General features: G+C 40.3%; 2 protein-coding genes across 2 annotated transcripts; one reads left to right on the top strand and one right to left on the bottom strand.

Annotated features, from left to right (window-relative positions):
* Positions 1-3,515: 3,515 nt before the first annotated feature.
* Positions 3,516-4,607, bottom strand: LOC127232742 (speckle-type POZ protein). The gene has a single exon (XM_051198946.1). The coding sequence runs from the start codon at positions 4,605-4,607 to the stop codon at positions 3,516-3,518; it is 1,092 nt and encodes a 363-aa protein (XP_051054903.1).
* Positions 4,608-10,347: 5,740 nt separating this feature from the next.
* Positions 10,348-11,427, top strand: LOC127232760 (speckle-type POZ protein-like). Its single transcript, XM_051198997.1, has one exon. The coding sequence runs from the start codon at positions 10,348-10,350 to the stop codon at positions 11,425-11,427; it is 1,080 nt and encodes a 359-aa protein (XP_051054954.1).
* Positions 11,428-15,394: the final 3,967 nt, after the last annotated feature.

Genomic DNA, 15,394 nt, shown 5'->3' with positions numbered 1-15,394 from the left:
ACAACTCTCAAGAGGCTCTGAAAACGAACAATGGAATGGTATGTACAAGCAGCTGGAACCACCATGGACTATATCTCCAAGCTGCACAGCATGCTGCATGGCAGATTTAGCTTTTACTCATACAGACAAAAGAGGTATATGAGTTTAGTTGTTGAGTGCAGCTCCCAGTGCTGGCAGTAAATGTATCCCCACCATGTTGGAAAGTCAGCAGTTAAAACTTCCTCTATAATTTTTGCCTTGCTGTTGAGGACATAAAAGATCCATGGACAGAAAAAGGATAGAGATATACAGTAAAGACAGATTCAGATGAAGCAAAATCACTAAAAAGTTAAAGTGTGTTTACAAATATATTTAGGCTTTGGAGAGAAAAGAAAAAGGATAAAGGTGTTTAAAAAAAAATAGAGTAGCTGGTTATGGTTGCACAAGCCTTTAATGCCAGCACTCAGGAGGCAGAGGAAGTAGATCTCAGTGATTTCAAGGACAGCCTAGCCTACAGAGTGAATTTCAGGTCAAAGTAACCAGAGAAACCCTGACTCAAAAAAAAAAAAAAAAAAAAAAAAAAAAAAAAAAAAAAAAAAAAAAAAAAAAAAAGGAAAAAAAAAAAAGTAAAAGTAAAAGAAATAGATTGAAAAAAAAAAGCCATCTAATGCAAGTAAATATACAGAGAGTGTGTATACTGTATATTATTGTTCTGTCCTTGAATTGTTTGATTGCTGAGGAAAGAGCAATCCCTGCTAATATTCCTTTGATTATAAATGCTGCTGGTCTAAACCAGCCTATGTACTATAAAGTGCTTTGACTTCATATTTTAAGTGTAAGGACAGATTTACTTTGCTAAAGAAGTTTTGTTTTGTTTCAACTGAAAATGAAAAGCTGTGGATTCATTCCAGACTAATTTGTTTTTATCAAGCAAGAACCCCTGAAGCGGTGGCCCAGTGATCCAACATCCAAAACAGCTGAAAAGATGTGGCCTCAGACTACTACAGCTAGAATTTGGATAGATATCTGTGGTTTTTTTGTAGGATACCGTTGGGATTCACAGCACTCCAAACAGCAGAAAGCTGTTTGTAGAGAACAACACAAGCTTCCAAATATTGTTTATAAATGTTTGTTTTCATTTAAATGGGTTTGATTATAAGTGGTTAATGATCACAGCAATCTTTTTCTAAAGGAAAAGAAAAAGGAGTATAAGATAGAAATCAATACTTTGTATTGGAGTGGAATTTGTTTTACTGAGAAAAATAGAAGGTCAGTTTTGTGAAATGTACCTTTCTCCTCCTGTTTAGGTACTGTGTTTGTACAGCTCATTTAAAAAACGTAATGTATAATTAAATAAAGATTCTTGTCACCTACAATAGTCTAGATTTACAGTTATGTTAGATAAAGTTTTTTGGGATACACAGTATTACGAGTATGTTTTCCTACCTGCCTGGTCCCACAGCTGCGACAGCCACAATAACACACAGAGACACTGTATTAGATATAAAGTTGTTGGCCTGTTACTAGCATTTGTTATTGTCTAGCTCTATCTTAAATATTAACCCATTTCTATTAATCTAAGTATTTCCACGTGGTCTTATCTTACAGGAGAGAGGGACCTCTGCTCTCTTAGTCTTACATGTTGACTCTCCTCCTATTTCCTGAAACCTCATTGTCTCCATCTATCTTGCTTTCCTATTGGCCAACAAGGCTTTATTTATTAACCAGTAAGAAAAACATATTTACAGAATGACATCTCCCATCATCTCCTCTTTTCTGTCTCAAATAAAAAGAAGGGTTTTAACATTAATATAGCAAAATATATAACAAAGCAGTTATCAAATAAGAACCATAGTTAACAATATTCAGTCCATTAACATTTAGCAAGATTAAAGAAAATATTTCATCATCTCTCCTATCTAAAGTTATATAACTTATCTTTAATCCTAACTAAGGAAAACTGTAACCATAAATGTCTATCTTCAACTCCATCAAAACCCACAGAAGGATAATATATAAACTCTCAAACTGACAGAGATATCTCGCTACCTGGTCAGGCACCCAAAGTTCTTCTGTAATGTTTTATCATCAGCCTATAGTCCATAGTGTGTCTGGCAGACTCCTCAGCAAAGCAAGAAATTTTAAAATGTACCACCTGTGTTGGCAGTTTGTCAGTCACTATTCTCTTTATCCTTCAGACTGTCTGGCAGACTCTTCCATGAAGCAGGAACGCTGGAGCAATGCCCATCTTGTATCAGCAGTCCATGTTCTGTGAGCCATGCATGTCCAGTTTATACAGCATAAAGTAAAAAAGTCCAGATAAGAGTAGTATCTTGCCCAAATGTCTACTTTTGCCATATTGGCAGGAAACTCCGAAATGAATCCATCTCCCTTTCTTACACAGGTGGTGTTGCCAGGAGCAGTCGTGACTCGGTGTTTAGAAAAACCCTAAACCATTTTAAATTCCATAATCTGTAGATCTTTGAAATAAATCTCTGTATATCTAGAAGTCATAACTTAACTATATGTTTTGACTATTATAGGTAACTATCTAAAATCTGTACTAAATTATACATGTTTAAATGAGTTATATAAATACAGCACTACCTAAATAAATGGAGAAATATACATATCAAAAAGTTGACCTTACATTTGTATCAATTAATGAAAATCCATTCCAAAACAAAGTATATATATCTACACCACAATCCCCTTTTTATCTTTAAAATGATTGGTTGTGGTCATTAACCATTTATATACAACCAACAGCATTTAGATGAAAACAAACATATTTATAGACAATATTTGGGAATGTGGATGTCGTTCTTTCCAAACTGCTTCCTGTGGGTAGGGAGCAACGTAATGGTGATCTTAAGAAGATGCAGAAATCCTGGCTGTAGTGGTCTTCAAGGCTGCCTTCTTACAGCTGTTTTGAATTTTGGGTCATCTGGGACGCTGATTCAGGGGGTCTGGCTTGATCAAACCATGTTAGTCAGGAAGGAATCCAGAGCATTTTATTTTCTGTGGAACAAAAATAGAAATGCTTTCCCTCTGTAACCTGTCTTTATACTTAAATTTGGAAGTCAAAGCATTTTTTAAATGTATGAATTGGATTAATTTAGCAGCATTGATAATAAAGCGTATTGTAACAGTTGTTCCTGTTTAAATTGAGCAATTTAAAGACAACAAAATAGCATATAATAGCCACATTCTCTGTGCATTTTCCATTTTTACTTGGCTTTTTTATTACTCTATTTCTTGGGGCCAACAACTATACTGAATCCCAGTATCCCAGTCACTGGGCAGAAAGCAAAGCAGTACAGCAATTAGGTAGAATATGCTAGAATGCAGTGCTCCCCCTTACCCAAGTTGCTCTTCAACTAATTTAGAGAAGTATCAAAGGCCTCACCCCCATGCTATATTTCCCCAGATCCTCTGTGAATGCTATACATGTCCCACAGTCTACCAGGTGTCCTAAGGTAACAATGCCGGCTGCTCATGCTGGAATATACCTGTAGGTCACTGATGAGAGGAGCCTAAGATTGATTCAGGCGATTGTGAGGGGCCTCCAATGAAGAGCAGTGAGCAGAAGCCAGGGAGCTGTATGCTTGAGCCATCAAATGGGGGTATGAGCCCACCATTGTCTTCCAGCCTGAGGTCTCAGAGACCTCTGAAGCATGAGCTGTAATGAAATCCAGTGCCTGCGTTCTCAGCTGCCCTGCACTGTGCAAGTCAGCCAGGATGAGAGTGTGGGCAGCATTCTCCACAGAGAGGTCCCTGCAGAGGGCATCCTCGCACATGACCTTCAAACGCTCCAGGCCATATTTGTCAGCAGCTGGCAACACAGTATCTGCCATGTTGTGGAGGTCTGGTGCCTTTCCGGTGTAAATGAAGCCCATCATTGCCTTGAAGACATGTGGCTCCAGATCATGGATCTCAACGCGGTTTGTTCTGCTTTCCTCCATGTCATGTTGAAACAGAGCTCTGAAAACTGGAGAGTGAGCAGCTAAGATGGCCTTGTGAGCCCGGAACTCCTGGCCAGCTACCACCAGGCAGCAGTCTGCGAAGAGGGAATTCTCCCACAGCTCTCCTAGCTCATCTGCCATCGTGCACCTTGGAACCTGGATCTTTGGCGTTGGGCTCTCCTCAGAGATGTGGAAGGAGTCTTGGACCACAGTCACCTGGCATTGGAGGCTCAGCTCATTCTGTTCAAGGAGCCAAGGCTCCCAGGACAGAAGGAAATCTCGATGGATGAACTTTTTGAATCCCCAGTGTTGGTTTTGCAGAAACCTGAAGCATGCTGGGCTCTTCATGACTTGGGATTTCTCTCCTTCCGCACTGATGATCCAGAACTGGAAGCTTGCCCATACTGGGCTCTTTGGGTGGCTGAGCAACCCTAAGTAAACTGACAAATAATCTTTGCTTTCTTCATCGACCCCATTTGGGTGTACTTTCAAACACCATTTATGTGTGTCATTGGATCCTGATGAGAAAGTGGGACTTCTAATGTGTGTCCCCTGCTTTCGCTCCAAGCAAAAACGGAAGTTGCTAATGGTCCACTTGAAGGAGAATTTCTGCATGTTGATTGATGTGTAGCTCCAGCTTGCTGTTGTCAATCCCCCTGACATATCTGCTTATGACAGCTTAAGTGTTAACCTCGACCAAAAATGAAGAGCTAGGATTTATTTCTTCTTCAACCTGGAGGACAAAATCAGATATAATTTTAAAATTTTAGTTTCTATTTTCCTCTCTGTTTCCTAGTCTATAGGTCTGAAATCTTGGGTATTTCTGAAGTATTCTTTGCAGATTGTAATGTACTTGTCAGAGAAGGGAGTCTAGGCTGCTGGGGACTGCTACATCACTCCATGTATCAAATTTAATCTGAGGGCACTAGGTCAATTTTGGCATTTATATACAACTTTTGAAAAAAATTATAACATGTCTTATACTTTTATTAAAAATGTGTAGTACTAGGGTTCTCTAGAGTAACAGAATACATGCAATGAATCCTTCTATATGTGAAAAAATGGGATTCATTAGAATGACCTAGTCCTGGGGTCAGGCTAATAACATAATGGCTGGATGTCAAGGAAAAGACCAAAAATCCAGTACTTACTCAGTCTAGGAAATCAGATGTGTCTGTTGGCAGGTCTTCAGTAAATTCTAGAAGTGAGAATAAGTATTCTCTAATGACAGTGAAGCAATGGACTTCCTACAGGGTGAGGTGAAGCTGTCACCTAGTAATAGCTTACTTCCTTCATGGCCTTTTATACTCTGACTCTGGAGGGTGTGGCCCAATTAAAGGTGTGTCTTCTCAGCTCAAGTTCTGGATTAAAGGTGTGTGTCTAAAGGCATCAAGATCAGGACTATATAATTGTGGGGTTTTTTTTTTAATTTTGTGGGAGGCATAAAAATGGCTTGGTTCATCTTGGCTTAAGGTCAAAGTGTTCAAAACTATCTTTACTCTTCCAAAATTAAAGCCAACAGACTATAAATTTTAAGATGTGGCTACTATAGGATGTTTTGTCTTTGGCAAGGAAGTCTAATCTAGATAACAGGAGACTTGGTCTGACAAGTGATTACTCCTAACCCTTATGGCCAGATAAAGAGAGATTTAGTGTATGACGTGGTTACCAAATGTTTGGAGAATTAGAAAAGAAAGTCTGTTTCTTCCTTGTATATTGATAAAGAAGTCTTGTGCTTTCTATCCACTTTTTGTTGGAGTATTATGGATGTTGAAAAATAACCTTGGGACATTCATTATTCACTGGTTTCATCTATCTCTACTCTGCCTCTCTGTCAATTCCTTAGTTTCTTTACCTGCCATTTCCCAGTCCACACTTCCACTCTCAGGTGCAACCATAACTTAATACAGATGACCCCACCAAGTGAGGCTACCACAAATGGTTAATACAATCTTTGGACATCCAAAGTTAATATTGCAAATTGCTCTATCTACTTCAACTTAAGCCAAAATTTTCTCACAATTGTGCCTTCCTTTTTGACTTAGGTTAGTTCTAGATGTAGTTAAGTTGGGAATCAAGAATAACATCACAAGTGTATTTCACTTACTGTGGTTAATCTTCCATAAAAGAAGGCCTAGGGTCCATACTAACACAGCTGTTATTTACTCTTCTTCAGGTGTTACATTAATTCCTAATATAAAAGTGATTTGGGAAGAGGAGTTTTTCCTTACCTCATCATGGGTCTCTGTTCATAACATAGAGGTCTGGGTGGAAGAATTCATGTATACTGGGATTTCTTACCCAAGCACCATAATCTTTATAACCTCCATAGTGGAATTGTATTCCACTGTCTTCTTGGTTATATCGATCATTCAACCCTCCTAATACTGTTTTTCTCATAACTATCCTGGTGGCATAAGGAAGCCCTAAGTTGCCTGGGAGAAGCCTGAGCTTCCAGTTCACTGGAATATTTTTGTGGCCCCCATCAGGACTAATACATCCACAGCATCATCACCGTGGAACAAAAATGTCTAGGCCAGTAGATCTTCAGGTCATGAGAAGAAGAAACAAAATTTTCCCCAGGGAACCACAAGGTTTAGTAGTGAGCGCAACAATTCCCTTTTCTAAAACCTAGTACCTGGAACCATGAGTCTTGGCTAAGGAGAAATATAATCATATATTTCCCGGTGATACAAAGCACATACTGGCTCTTGTAAAATCCTGCCCCAGCATTCCTGACTGGTAATACCTCATTGGCTCTGTAAATGTGTCTTCAAAGGGCCATTCCATCTTTCTATCACACTAGCTGATTTAGGAAGTTTGTGAACATGGAAGAAAAACCTTTAATCCAGATCTGAGTCTGGGAGACACTCCCTAAATTGGGACACACCTTCTGGTGGAAGCAAGGAAAACAACATGGAAGAAGAAGCTGTTGCACTCTGCCTGCTTGCACTCACTTTGTAGCAAGTCCATCCCAGCACTGACCTTAGAGAATATTCTTTGAATTCCAGCATCTACTGAAAGCCAGCTGACAATCTCAACATTCTGGACTGAGTAAGTACTGGATTCTTGGACTTCCCCTTCACACCTAGCCACAGTGGGATTAGCAGGACAGTAGCCGTAATTTATTTTAATGCGTCCCCTTTCTTTATGTATGGATTTATTCTATATGTTCCATTACTCCAGAGGACTCTTGTTGAACATTTTTTTTTCTTGTATGTGTACAAAATGTTCCAAACTATTCAAAAGTTGTGCATACTTCTCAAAACTAGGTATCTATTGATGTGGATTCAGTCTAGAAAATGGAATGATCTAATAGTCCCGAGTAGTTTTGACTGTCTTCTGTGAAACTAATATTGAAATCCGCATTGCACATTCCAGAGATAACCAAGTTGCAGCCTCAGAGAAGTGGTATCTATTAGGAAACATAACCTAATACACCAAAATCATGCCTATTATTATGCCCCAAGGGTAAAGAAAGATAAATCCCATGTCTTTGCTTTGGATCCAGTTTAAACTTCAAACAACCACTAGCAGAAATGTCAGGTGAGAGTATGGCCAAGGGCTGGAACTTCCCACAAATCAACATATGTAACGAGTACTGTTTTTCTGCCTGCCGCCGCCCGGTCTTGTCCTGCTGCCGTGCCAGCCCCAAATAATACACAGAGACTCTGTATTAGATATTATACTGTTGGCCAGTTACTACTTTCTTATTGGCTAGCTCTGCCTTAATTATTAACCCATTTCTGCTGATCTATGTATTTTCACATGGCCTTCTCTTACCGGGGAGGCGGCTGGTGTCCAGCTCTCTCCAGACTCTCCATCTTGACTCCTCCTTACTACTTCCTATTTCCTCCTTGTCTCCTAGTCCCTCCTATCTTCCTTTCCTATTGGCCAACAGTGCTTTATTATTAACCAGTATGAGAAACATATACAGAATGACATCTCCCATCAAACATACAGAATTTCTGCTACAGATGGGCCATCAGCAACTTCCATTTGTTTCTGGAGGAAATGCAGGGTCCCATTACAAGGCCAAATTTTTCAACAGGAGGTAATGACAAATGGTACTTGAGAGTACACACTTTCGGTGTCGACAAAGAAAGCACAGATTACTTGTCACTTTTCCTAGTGTTGATCAGCTGTCCATAGCGTCACATTTGGGCCAAGTTCCAGCTCTGGATCTTGTGCTGAAGGAGAGAGAGTCCTAGGAAAGATGGCAACAAGAGTCTGTAACAGGGCTCTGTAAACTGGAGAGCAAGCTGCTAAGATGGACTTGTGGGCCAGCTACCACTAGGCAGCAGTCTGTGAAAAGAGATTTCTCCCACGGGACTCCTAGCTCATCTGCCATTGTGCATCTTGGAACCTGGATCTCTGGCATGATGGTCTGGTCAGAGATGTTGAAGGACCCTTGGACCATGTTCACCTTGTGGCTGAGATTGAGTCTGTAGTCAGGGAGAAGATAAGGCTCCTGGGACAAAAAGAAATCTCAAAGGATGAACTTCTTGAATCCCTATTCATAGCCCCATATTGTCTTGAAGACTCTTGTTGCCGTCTTTCCTAGGACTCTCTCTCCTTCAGCACAAGATCCATTTACAGGTCAGATTCACTCCAAATAAATCACCTTTTTCCTTCCCTTGTCCCGGGACCCTCTTCGGAGCACCTCCCCCACCTCACACTTCTCCCATTAAGTACTAAGACCTAAGAGAAAAAAACCTAACCTTGTCCTCTGTTCTGCTAACGTCTTGCCAGGTCTCAAAGAGATGCCAGAGCCCCATACTGTCAGAACTGTGATGAAACAACCATCTACCAGGACTTGGCAGCACCCCAGTCTTCACGGATCCCCCAAAGACTATCTGCGCCCCAATTCAGCAGGAAGCAGTTTCCAGAACTCAAGGTCCTTGTTCCCTAACCTGCCACGCCCAACCCCCACCTTTTTAATAACAATAAGAGGTGGGAATGTTAGGAACTAGCAGCCAGCTGACCCCTGCCCCGACGATGGGCGGGACGCTCATGGCCTTGTCATCGCTATGTCAGCTTTACCTGGAGGCCAGAGGACTCAGTTATGCATGCCCAAGCCTCTTTTAAAGCAAGCACACCAAGTGCTTCTCTCTGCCTCTCTGCTCTCTTTGCTCTCTGCCTCTCTCTGCTTCTTTGCTCTCTCTTTGCTCTCTCTCTGTTCCCTCTCTCTCTCCTGCTTTCGGTTGGCCACCAGCTACCCCCTCTCTCCCCTCTCTCAATAAACTCCACATGGGCGCTGAGTCTCGTGTTTGTGTTTCTTAGGCATTAGCTGTGCATCAAAAGAACAACACTTAATACCCCAACAAAAACTGAATAAAAAGCACAAGACTTCTTTATCAAAATACAAGGAAGAAACACACTTTCTTCTCTAATTCTCCAAACATTTGGTAACCTTGCCATAGACTAAATCTCTCTATATATGGCCATGAGGGTTAGGAGTAATCACACCTCAGACCAGGTCTCTTGTTATTTATATTAGACATCATTGCCTAAGACTAAACATCCTATAGTAGCCACACCTTAAATCTTATGGTCTTATGCATTTTGAAGAGTTAGGATAATTTTGAACTCTTAGACCTAAACCCAAGATGAACCAAAGCCATTTTATGCCCCCTCACAAAAAAACCCACACAATCATTTAGTCCTGATCTTGATGCCTTTAGACACACACCTTTAATCCAGAACTTGAGCTGAGAAGACACACCTTTAATTGGGCCAGAGTCTGACTCCAGAGTTAGAGTGTAAAAGGCCATGAAAGAAGTAAGCTGTTTCTCTTTGACAGCTTTGCCTCACTGTGAAGGAAGTCCATTGCTTCAATGGCATTAGAGAATTCTTATTCTTTCTTCTGGCATTTACTGAAGACCTGACAACAGACACATCTAATTTCCTAGACTGAGTAAGTACTGTATTCTTGGTCTTTTCCTTCACAGCTAGCCATTATTAGCATCACCCCAGGACTAGGTCATTCTAACGAATATCATTTTTCACATATAGAGAGATTCATTGTATGTGTTCTGTTACTCTAGAGAACCCTAGTGCTACATATATTTAATAAAAGTGTATGAAATTTTATAATTTTACAAAAGTTGTATATAAATGACAAAATTGACCTAATGCCCTAAGATGAAATATGATAAATGGAGTGATGTAGCAGTCCCCAGCAGCCTAGACTCCCTTCTCTGAAAACTACATTACAATCTGGAAAGAATACTTCAGAGAGACCCAAGATTTCAGACCTATAGAAGAGGGAATACAGAGGAAAATAGAAACTAAAATTTTTAAAAAAAAGTATCTCTAATTGTGACCTCCAGGTTGAAGAAGAAAAAATATCCCAGCTCTTCACTTTTGGTCGAGGTTACCATTCAAACTGTCACAAGCAGATATGTCAGGGGAATTGACAGCGGCAAGCTGGAGCTACACAACAATCAACATGCAGAAATTCTCCTTCAAGTGGACCATCAGCAACTTCCGTTTTTGCTTGGAGCGAAAGCAGGGGACACACATTAGAAGTCCCACTTTCTCATCAGGATCCAATGACACACATAAATGGTGTTTGAAAGTACACCCAAATGGGGTCAATGAAGAAAGCAAAGATTATTTGTCAGTTTACTTAGGGTTGCTCAGCCACCCAAAGAGCCCAGTATGGGCAAGCTTCCAGTTCTGGATCATCAATGCGGAAAGAGAGAAATCCCAAGTCATGAAGAGCCCAACATACTTCAGGTTTCTGCAAAACCAACACTGGGGATTCAAAAAGTTCATCCATCGAGATTTCCTTCTGTCCTGGGAGCCTTGGCTCCTTGAACAGAATGAGCTGAGCCTCCAATGCCAGGTGACTGTGGTCCAAGACTCCTTCCACATCTCTGAGGAGAGCCCAACGCCAAAGATCCAGGTTCCAAGGTGCACGATGGCAGATGAGCTAGGAGAGCTGTGGGAGAATTCCCTCTTCGCAGACTGCTGCCTGGTGGTAGCTGGCCAGGAGTTCCGGGCTCACAAGGCCATCTTAGCAGCTCGCTCTCCAGTTTTCAGGGCCCTGTTTCAACGTGACATGGAGGAGAGTAGAACAAACCGCATTGAGATCCTTGATCTGGAGCCACATGTCTTCAAGGCAATGATGTGCTTCATTTACACCGGAAAGGCACCAGACCTCCACAACATGGCAGATACTGTGTTGCCAGCTGCTGACAAATATGGCCTGGAGCGTTTGAAGGTCATATGCGAGGATGCCCTCTGCAGGGACCTCTCTGTGGAGAATGCTGCCCACACTCTCATCCTGGCTGACCTGCACAGTGTAGGGCAGCTGAGAATGCAGGCACTGGATTTCATTAAAGCTCATGCTTCAGAGGTCTCTGAGACCTCAGGCTGGAAGACAATGGTGGGCTCATATCCCTATTTGGTGGCTCAAGCATACAGCTTCCTGGCTTCTGCTCACAACTCTTTATTGGAGCCCCTCACAATCGCCTGAAGCAATCTTAGGCTCTTCTCAGGTGTGACCTACAGGTGCATTCCAGAAGCAGCAGCCAGCATTGTTAGCGAGGATATGGGAAAAGGGAAAAACTTCTCTGTTAGTGGAAGTTCAAACTTGTGCAGCTGCTTTGGGAATCAGTACAACAGTTCCTCAGGAAATGGGAATCAGTCTATCCCAAGATCCAGCATATACCCTTAGGCATATTCCCAAAAGATGCACATGCATGAAGCAAAGACATCTGTTCATATGTTTATAGCAGAACTATTTGTAATAACTAGAAAGTGGAAACAACCTAGATGCCCATCTACTGAAGAATGTATAAAGATAATGTTGTACATTTACACAATAGAGTACTATTCAGTGGAAAAAACACAATGGAATCTTGAAATTCACAGGCAAACAGATGGAGCTAGAAGAAAACATCCCGAGTGAGGTTACCTAGTCACAAAAAGACAAACATGGTATGTACTCACTCATATATGAATTTTAGTCATAGAGCAAAGCATCACCAGTGTACAATTCATACTGCCAGAGAAGCTAGGAAACAAGAAGGACCCTACGAGAGACATACATGGTCCCTTGGAGAGAGGGAAAGGAACAAGATCTCCTGAGCAAATTGGAATGGGGGATGAGGGGATAGGGAGTTATAAGAAAAAGAAGGGGGAAAGAGGGGGGAGAGAATAACATGAGGGAGCAGGAAGGTGAAGTAGGGGGAAGAATAGAGGAGAACAATAAAAGATATACCATAATCGAGGGAGCCATTATATATTTAAAGAGAAATATGACACTAGGGAAGTGTCCAGAGAACTACAAGGATGACCCCAACTAACAAGCTAAGCAATAGTGGAGAGGCTATCTTAAATGTTCTTCTCTGATAATGAGATTGATGAGTACCTTATATGCCATCCTAGAGCCTTCATCCAGTAGCTGGTGGAAGCAAAGCAGAAACCCACAGCTAAACACTGAGCTGAACAGTGCTTTATTCATTAACCAGTATGAGAATCATATATACAGAATGACATCTCCCATTGTGTGTGTGTGTGTGTTTGTGTGTGTGTGTGTGTGTGTGTGTGTGTGTGTGTGTGTGTGTATATATATATATATATATATATATATATATATATATACAATTATCAAGTAAAAACTATAGTAAGTCCATTAATATTTGGCAAATTTTAAAGAAAATATTCTATCATCTACCCTATCCTTGTGAGTCTAAAGTTTCACATGTAACTTATCTTTTATCATAACTAAGGAAAACTATAAGCATAAGTATTTGTCTTCAACTCCATCAAAAATCACAGAAGGGTAATATATAAACTCTAGAATTTAAAGAGATATATCGTTTGCCTGGGAAGTTACCCAAAGTTTCTCTGTAACATTGGTGCATCCATCTTCAGCCTATAGGTCAAGAGTGTCTCAGTAAAGCAGGAAATTTGAAAATGTCCCACTTGTTTTGGCAGTTTGTCAGCCATCTTCCTCTGTGCCATGCATAATGTCTGGCAGATATTTCCATGAATCAGGAACCCTGCATGACTGTCCCACCTTGTTTTTCAAATTCAGCAGTTACTTTCCTGTAGGTCCTGTAGGTTTGCACACAGTCAAACAGCCCAGGTAAGAGTAGTTTCTTACCCAAATGGCCAGTCTTGCCATGCCTATCAAAGGCAAACATCATAAGGAGTTTCTCTGATGCCTATTATAATTTATATAGCCAGGAGTAATTGTGCCTCTTTGCCACGAAAACCCTAAATCATTTTAAATGCTACACTCTGTAGGGTTTTGAAAGGTTTGAAGAATATCTATCCATTTGAAATATATCTCTGTATATCTAAAATTCTAACATAACTGTAAGTTTAGACTATTATAGGTGACAAGAATCTGTATTTAATTATACATTACAGTTTTAAATTAGATGTATGAACACAATACCTAAACAAGGGGACAATTGTACAGGGTGTGAGCCCTCTCACCGGTAACATAAGACCACGTTGAAATACTTAGATGAATAGAAGTGGGTTAATGTGTAAGACTGAGTTAGCCAATGAGAAGTGCTAGTAACAGGCCAACAACTTTATATATACTAGTGTCTCTGTGTGTTATTTGGGGCTTGCACAGCTGTGAGACCAGGATAGCGGGGAAACAGCTCATAACATAATGGTGCCCATAACATGGGTACTTAACAACTTCCACTTGAAACTTACCAAAAGCTTAGAAAAGGATTTTAGAAACAAAAGAACATAGACAAACAAGGCTTCTTAGTAGCATCATTTTCTCAGTGGGACTCTGTTTTTCCAGAGACAAGACATATTTGTGTGGCTCATTTAAGGGAGGTTTCCTGACTCATCAGAAGTGGCCAAAAAAAAAAAAACAGCTTTTAAGAAGCACTGCTAACAATTCAATGGAGTGAGTGTATGAGCAATGGAGAGAATAGCTGGTTGTGATGGCACACGCCTTTAATTCCAGCACTCGGGAGGTGGAGGCAAGCAGATCTCTGTGATTTCAAAATGAACTTGGTATACAGAGTAAATTCCAGGGCAGCCAAAGTTACATAGAGGAACCCTGTCTCAAAAAATAAAAAATAGAAGTAGAAAAAATAGAGTAATGAAAAAGCCATGTAAAAATGGAAAATATACAGAGAATGTGGATATTGTATGCTATTGTGTTGTCTTTAAATTGCTCAATTGCTAAGGAAGAAACAATAATTGCTACAATACACTTTATTGTCAACACTGCTAAATTAATCCAATTTATATATTTTTAAAATGCTCTGACTTCTTACTGGGGAAAAGAATTTCTATTTTTGTTTCCACAGAAAATAAAAAGTGTGGATTCCTTTCAGACTAACATGGTTTGATCAATCCAGATCCCCTGAAACAGTGTCCCAGATGACCCAACATTCAAAACAGCTGGAACAAGGCAGCCTTACAGACCACTAAAGCTAGGATTTATGAGTCTACTTAGGATCCCCATGACAGTGCCCCCTAAAAGTAGGAAGCAGTTTGGAAAAAACAATGCCCAAATTCCCAAATATTGTCTATAAATGTTTGCTTTCATTTAAATGGGGTTGTTTATAAATGGTTAGTGACCACAACCAATCTTCTTAAAGGTAAAAAGGGGATTATGGTATAGATATAAATACTTTGTGTAAGGAGTACGGTTTTTTCCTCCCGCTGCCTGGTCTTGTCCTGCCGCTGCGCCAGCCCCAAATAACACATAGAGACTCTGTATTTGATACAATGCTGTTGGCCCTGTTACTTGTTTTTTATCGGCTAGCTCTGCCTTTAATTATTAACCCATTTCTGCTGATCTATGTATTTTCACATGGCCTTCTCTTACCGGGGAGGCGGCTGGCGTCCAGCTCTCTCCTGACTCTCCATCTTGACTCCTCCTTACTACTTCCTATTTCCTCCTTGTCTCCTAGTCCCTCCTATCTTCCTTTCCTATTGGCCAACAGTGCTTTATTATTAACCAGTATGAGAAACATATACAGAATGACATCTCCCATCATCTCCTCTTTTCTGTCTAAATAAAAACAAGGGTTTTAACCTTAGCATAGCAAAATATATAACATAACAGTTATCAAATAAGAATCACAGTTAACAATATTTAGTCCATTAACATTTATCAAGATTTAAGAAACTATTTCATCATTTATTCCATCTTTGTGAGTCTAAAGTCCTATATGTAACTTATCTTTAATCCTGACTAAGGAAAACTATAACCATAACTATTTGTCTTTAACTCCTTTAAAGACCACAGAAGGATAATATATAAACTCTAAAAATCACAGAGACATCTTGCCTTTGTCAGTCACCTGAAGTTCTTCTGTAATCTTCCATCTTCAGCCCATAGGCCATAGTGTGTCTGGAAGACTCTTCAGCCAAGCAGGAAACTTTAAACTGTCTTTTTGTATTGGCAGTTTGTCAGTCACTTTTGTCTGTGTCCTGCATACTGTCTCGCAGAC

This window comes from Phodopus roborovskii, unplaced genomic scaffold (genome assembly GCF_943737965.1).
Source record: "Phodopus roborovskii unplaced genomic scaffold, PHOROB, whole genome shotgun sequence".
Classification (NCBI taxonomy): domain Eukaryota; kingdom Metazoa; phylum Chordata; class Mammalia; order Rodentia; family Cricetidae; genus Phodopus; species Phodopus roborovskii.
The sequence above is the reverse complement of the archived record's forward strand: the minus strand, read 5'-3'. Positions and strand labels throughout refer to the sequence as shown.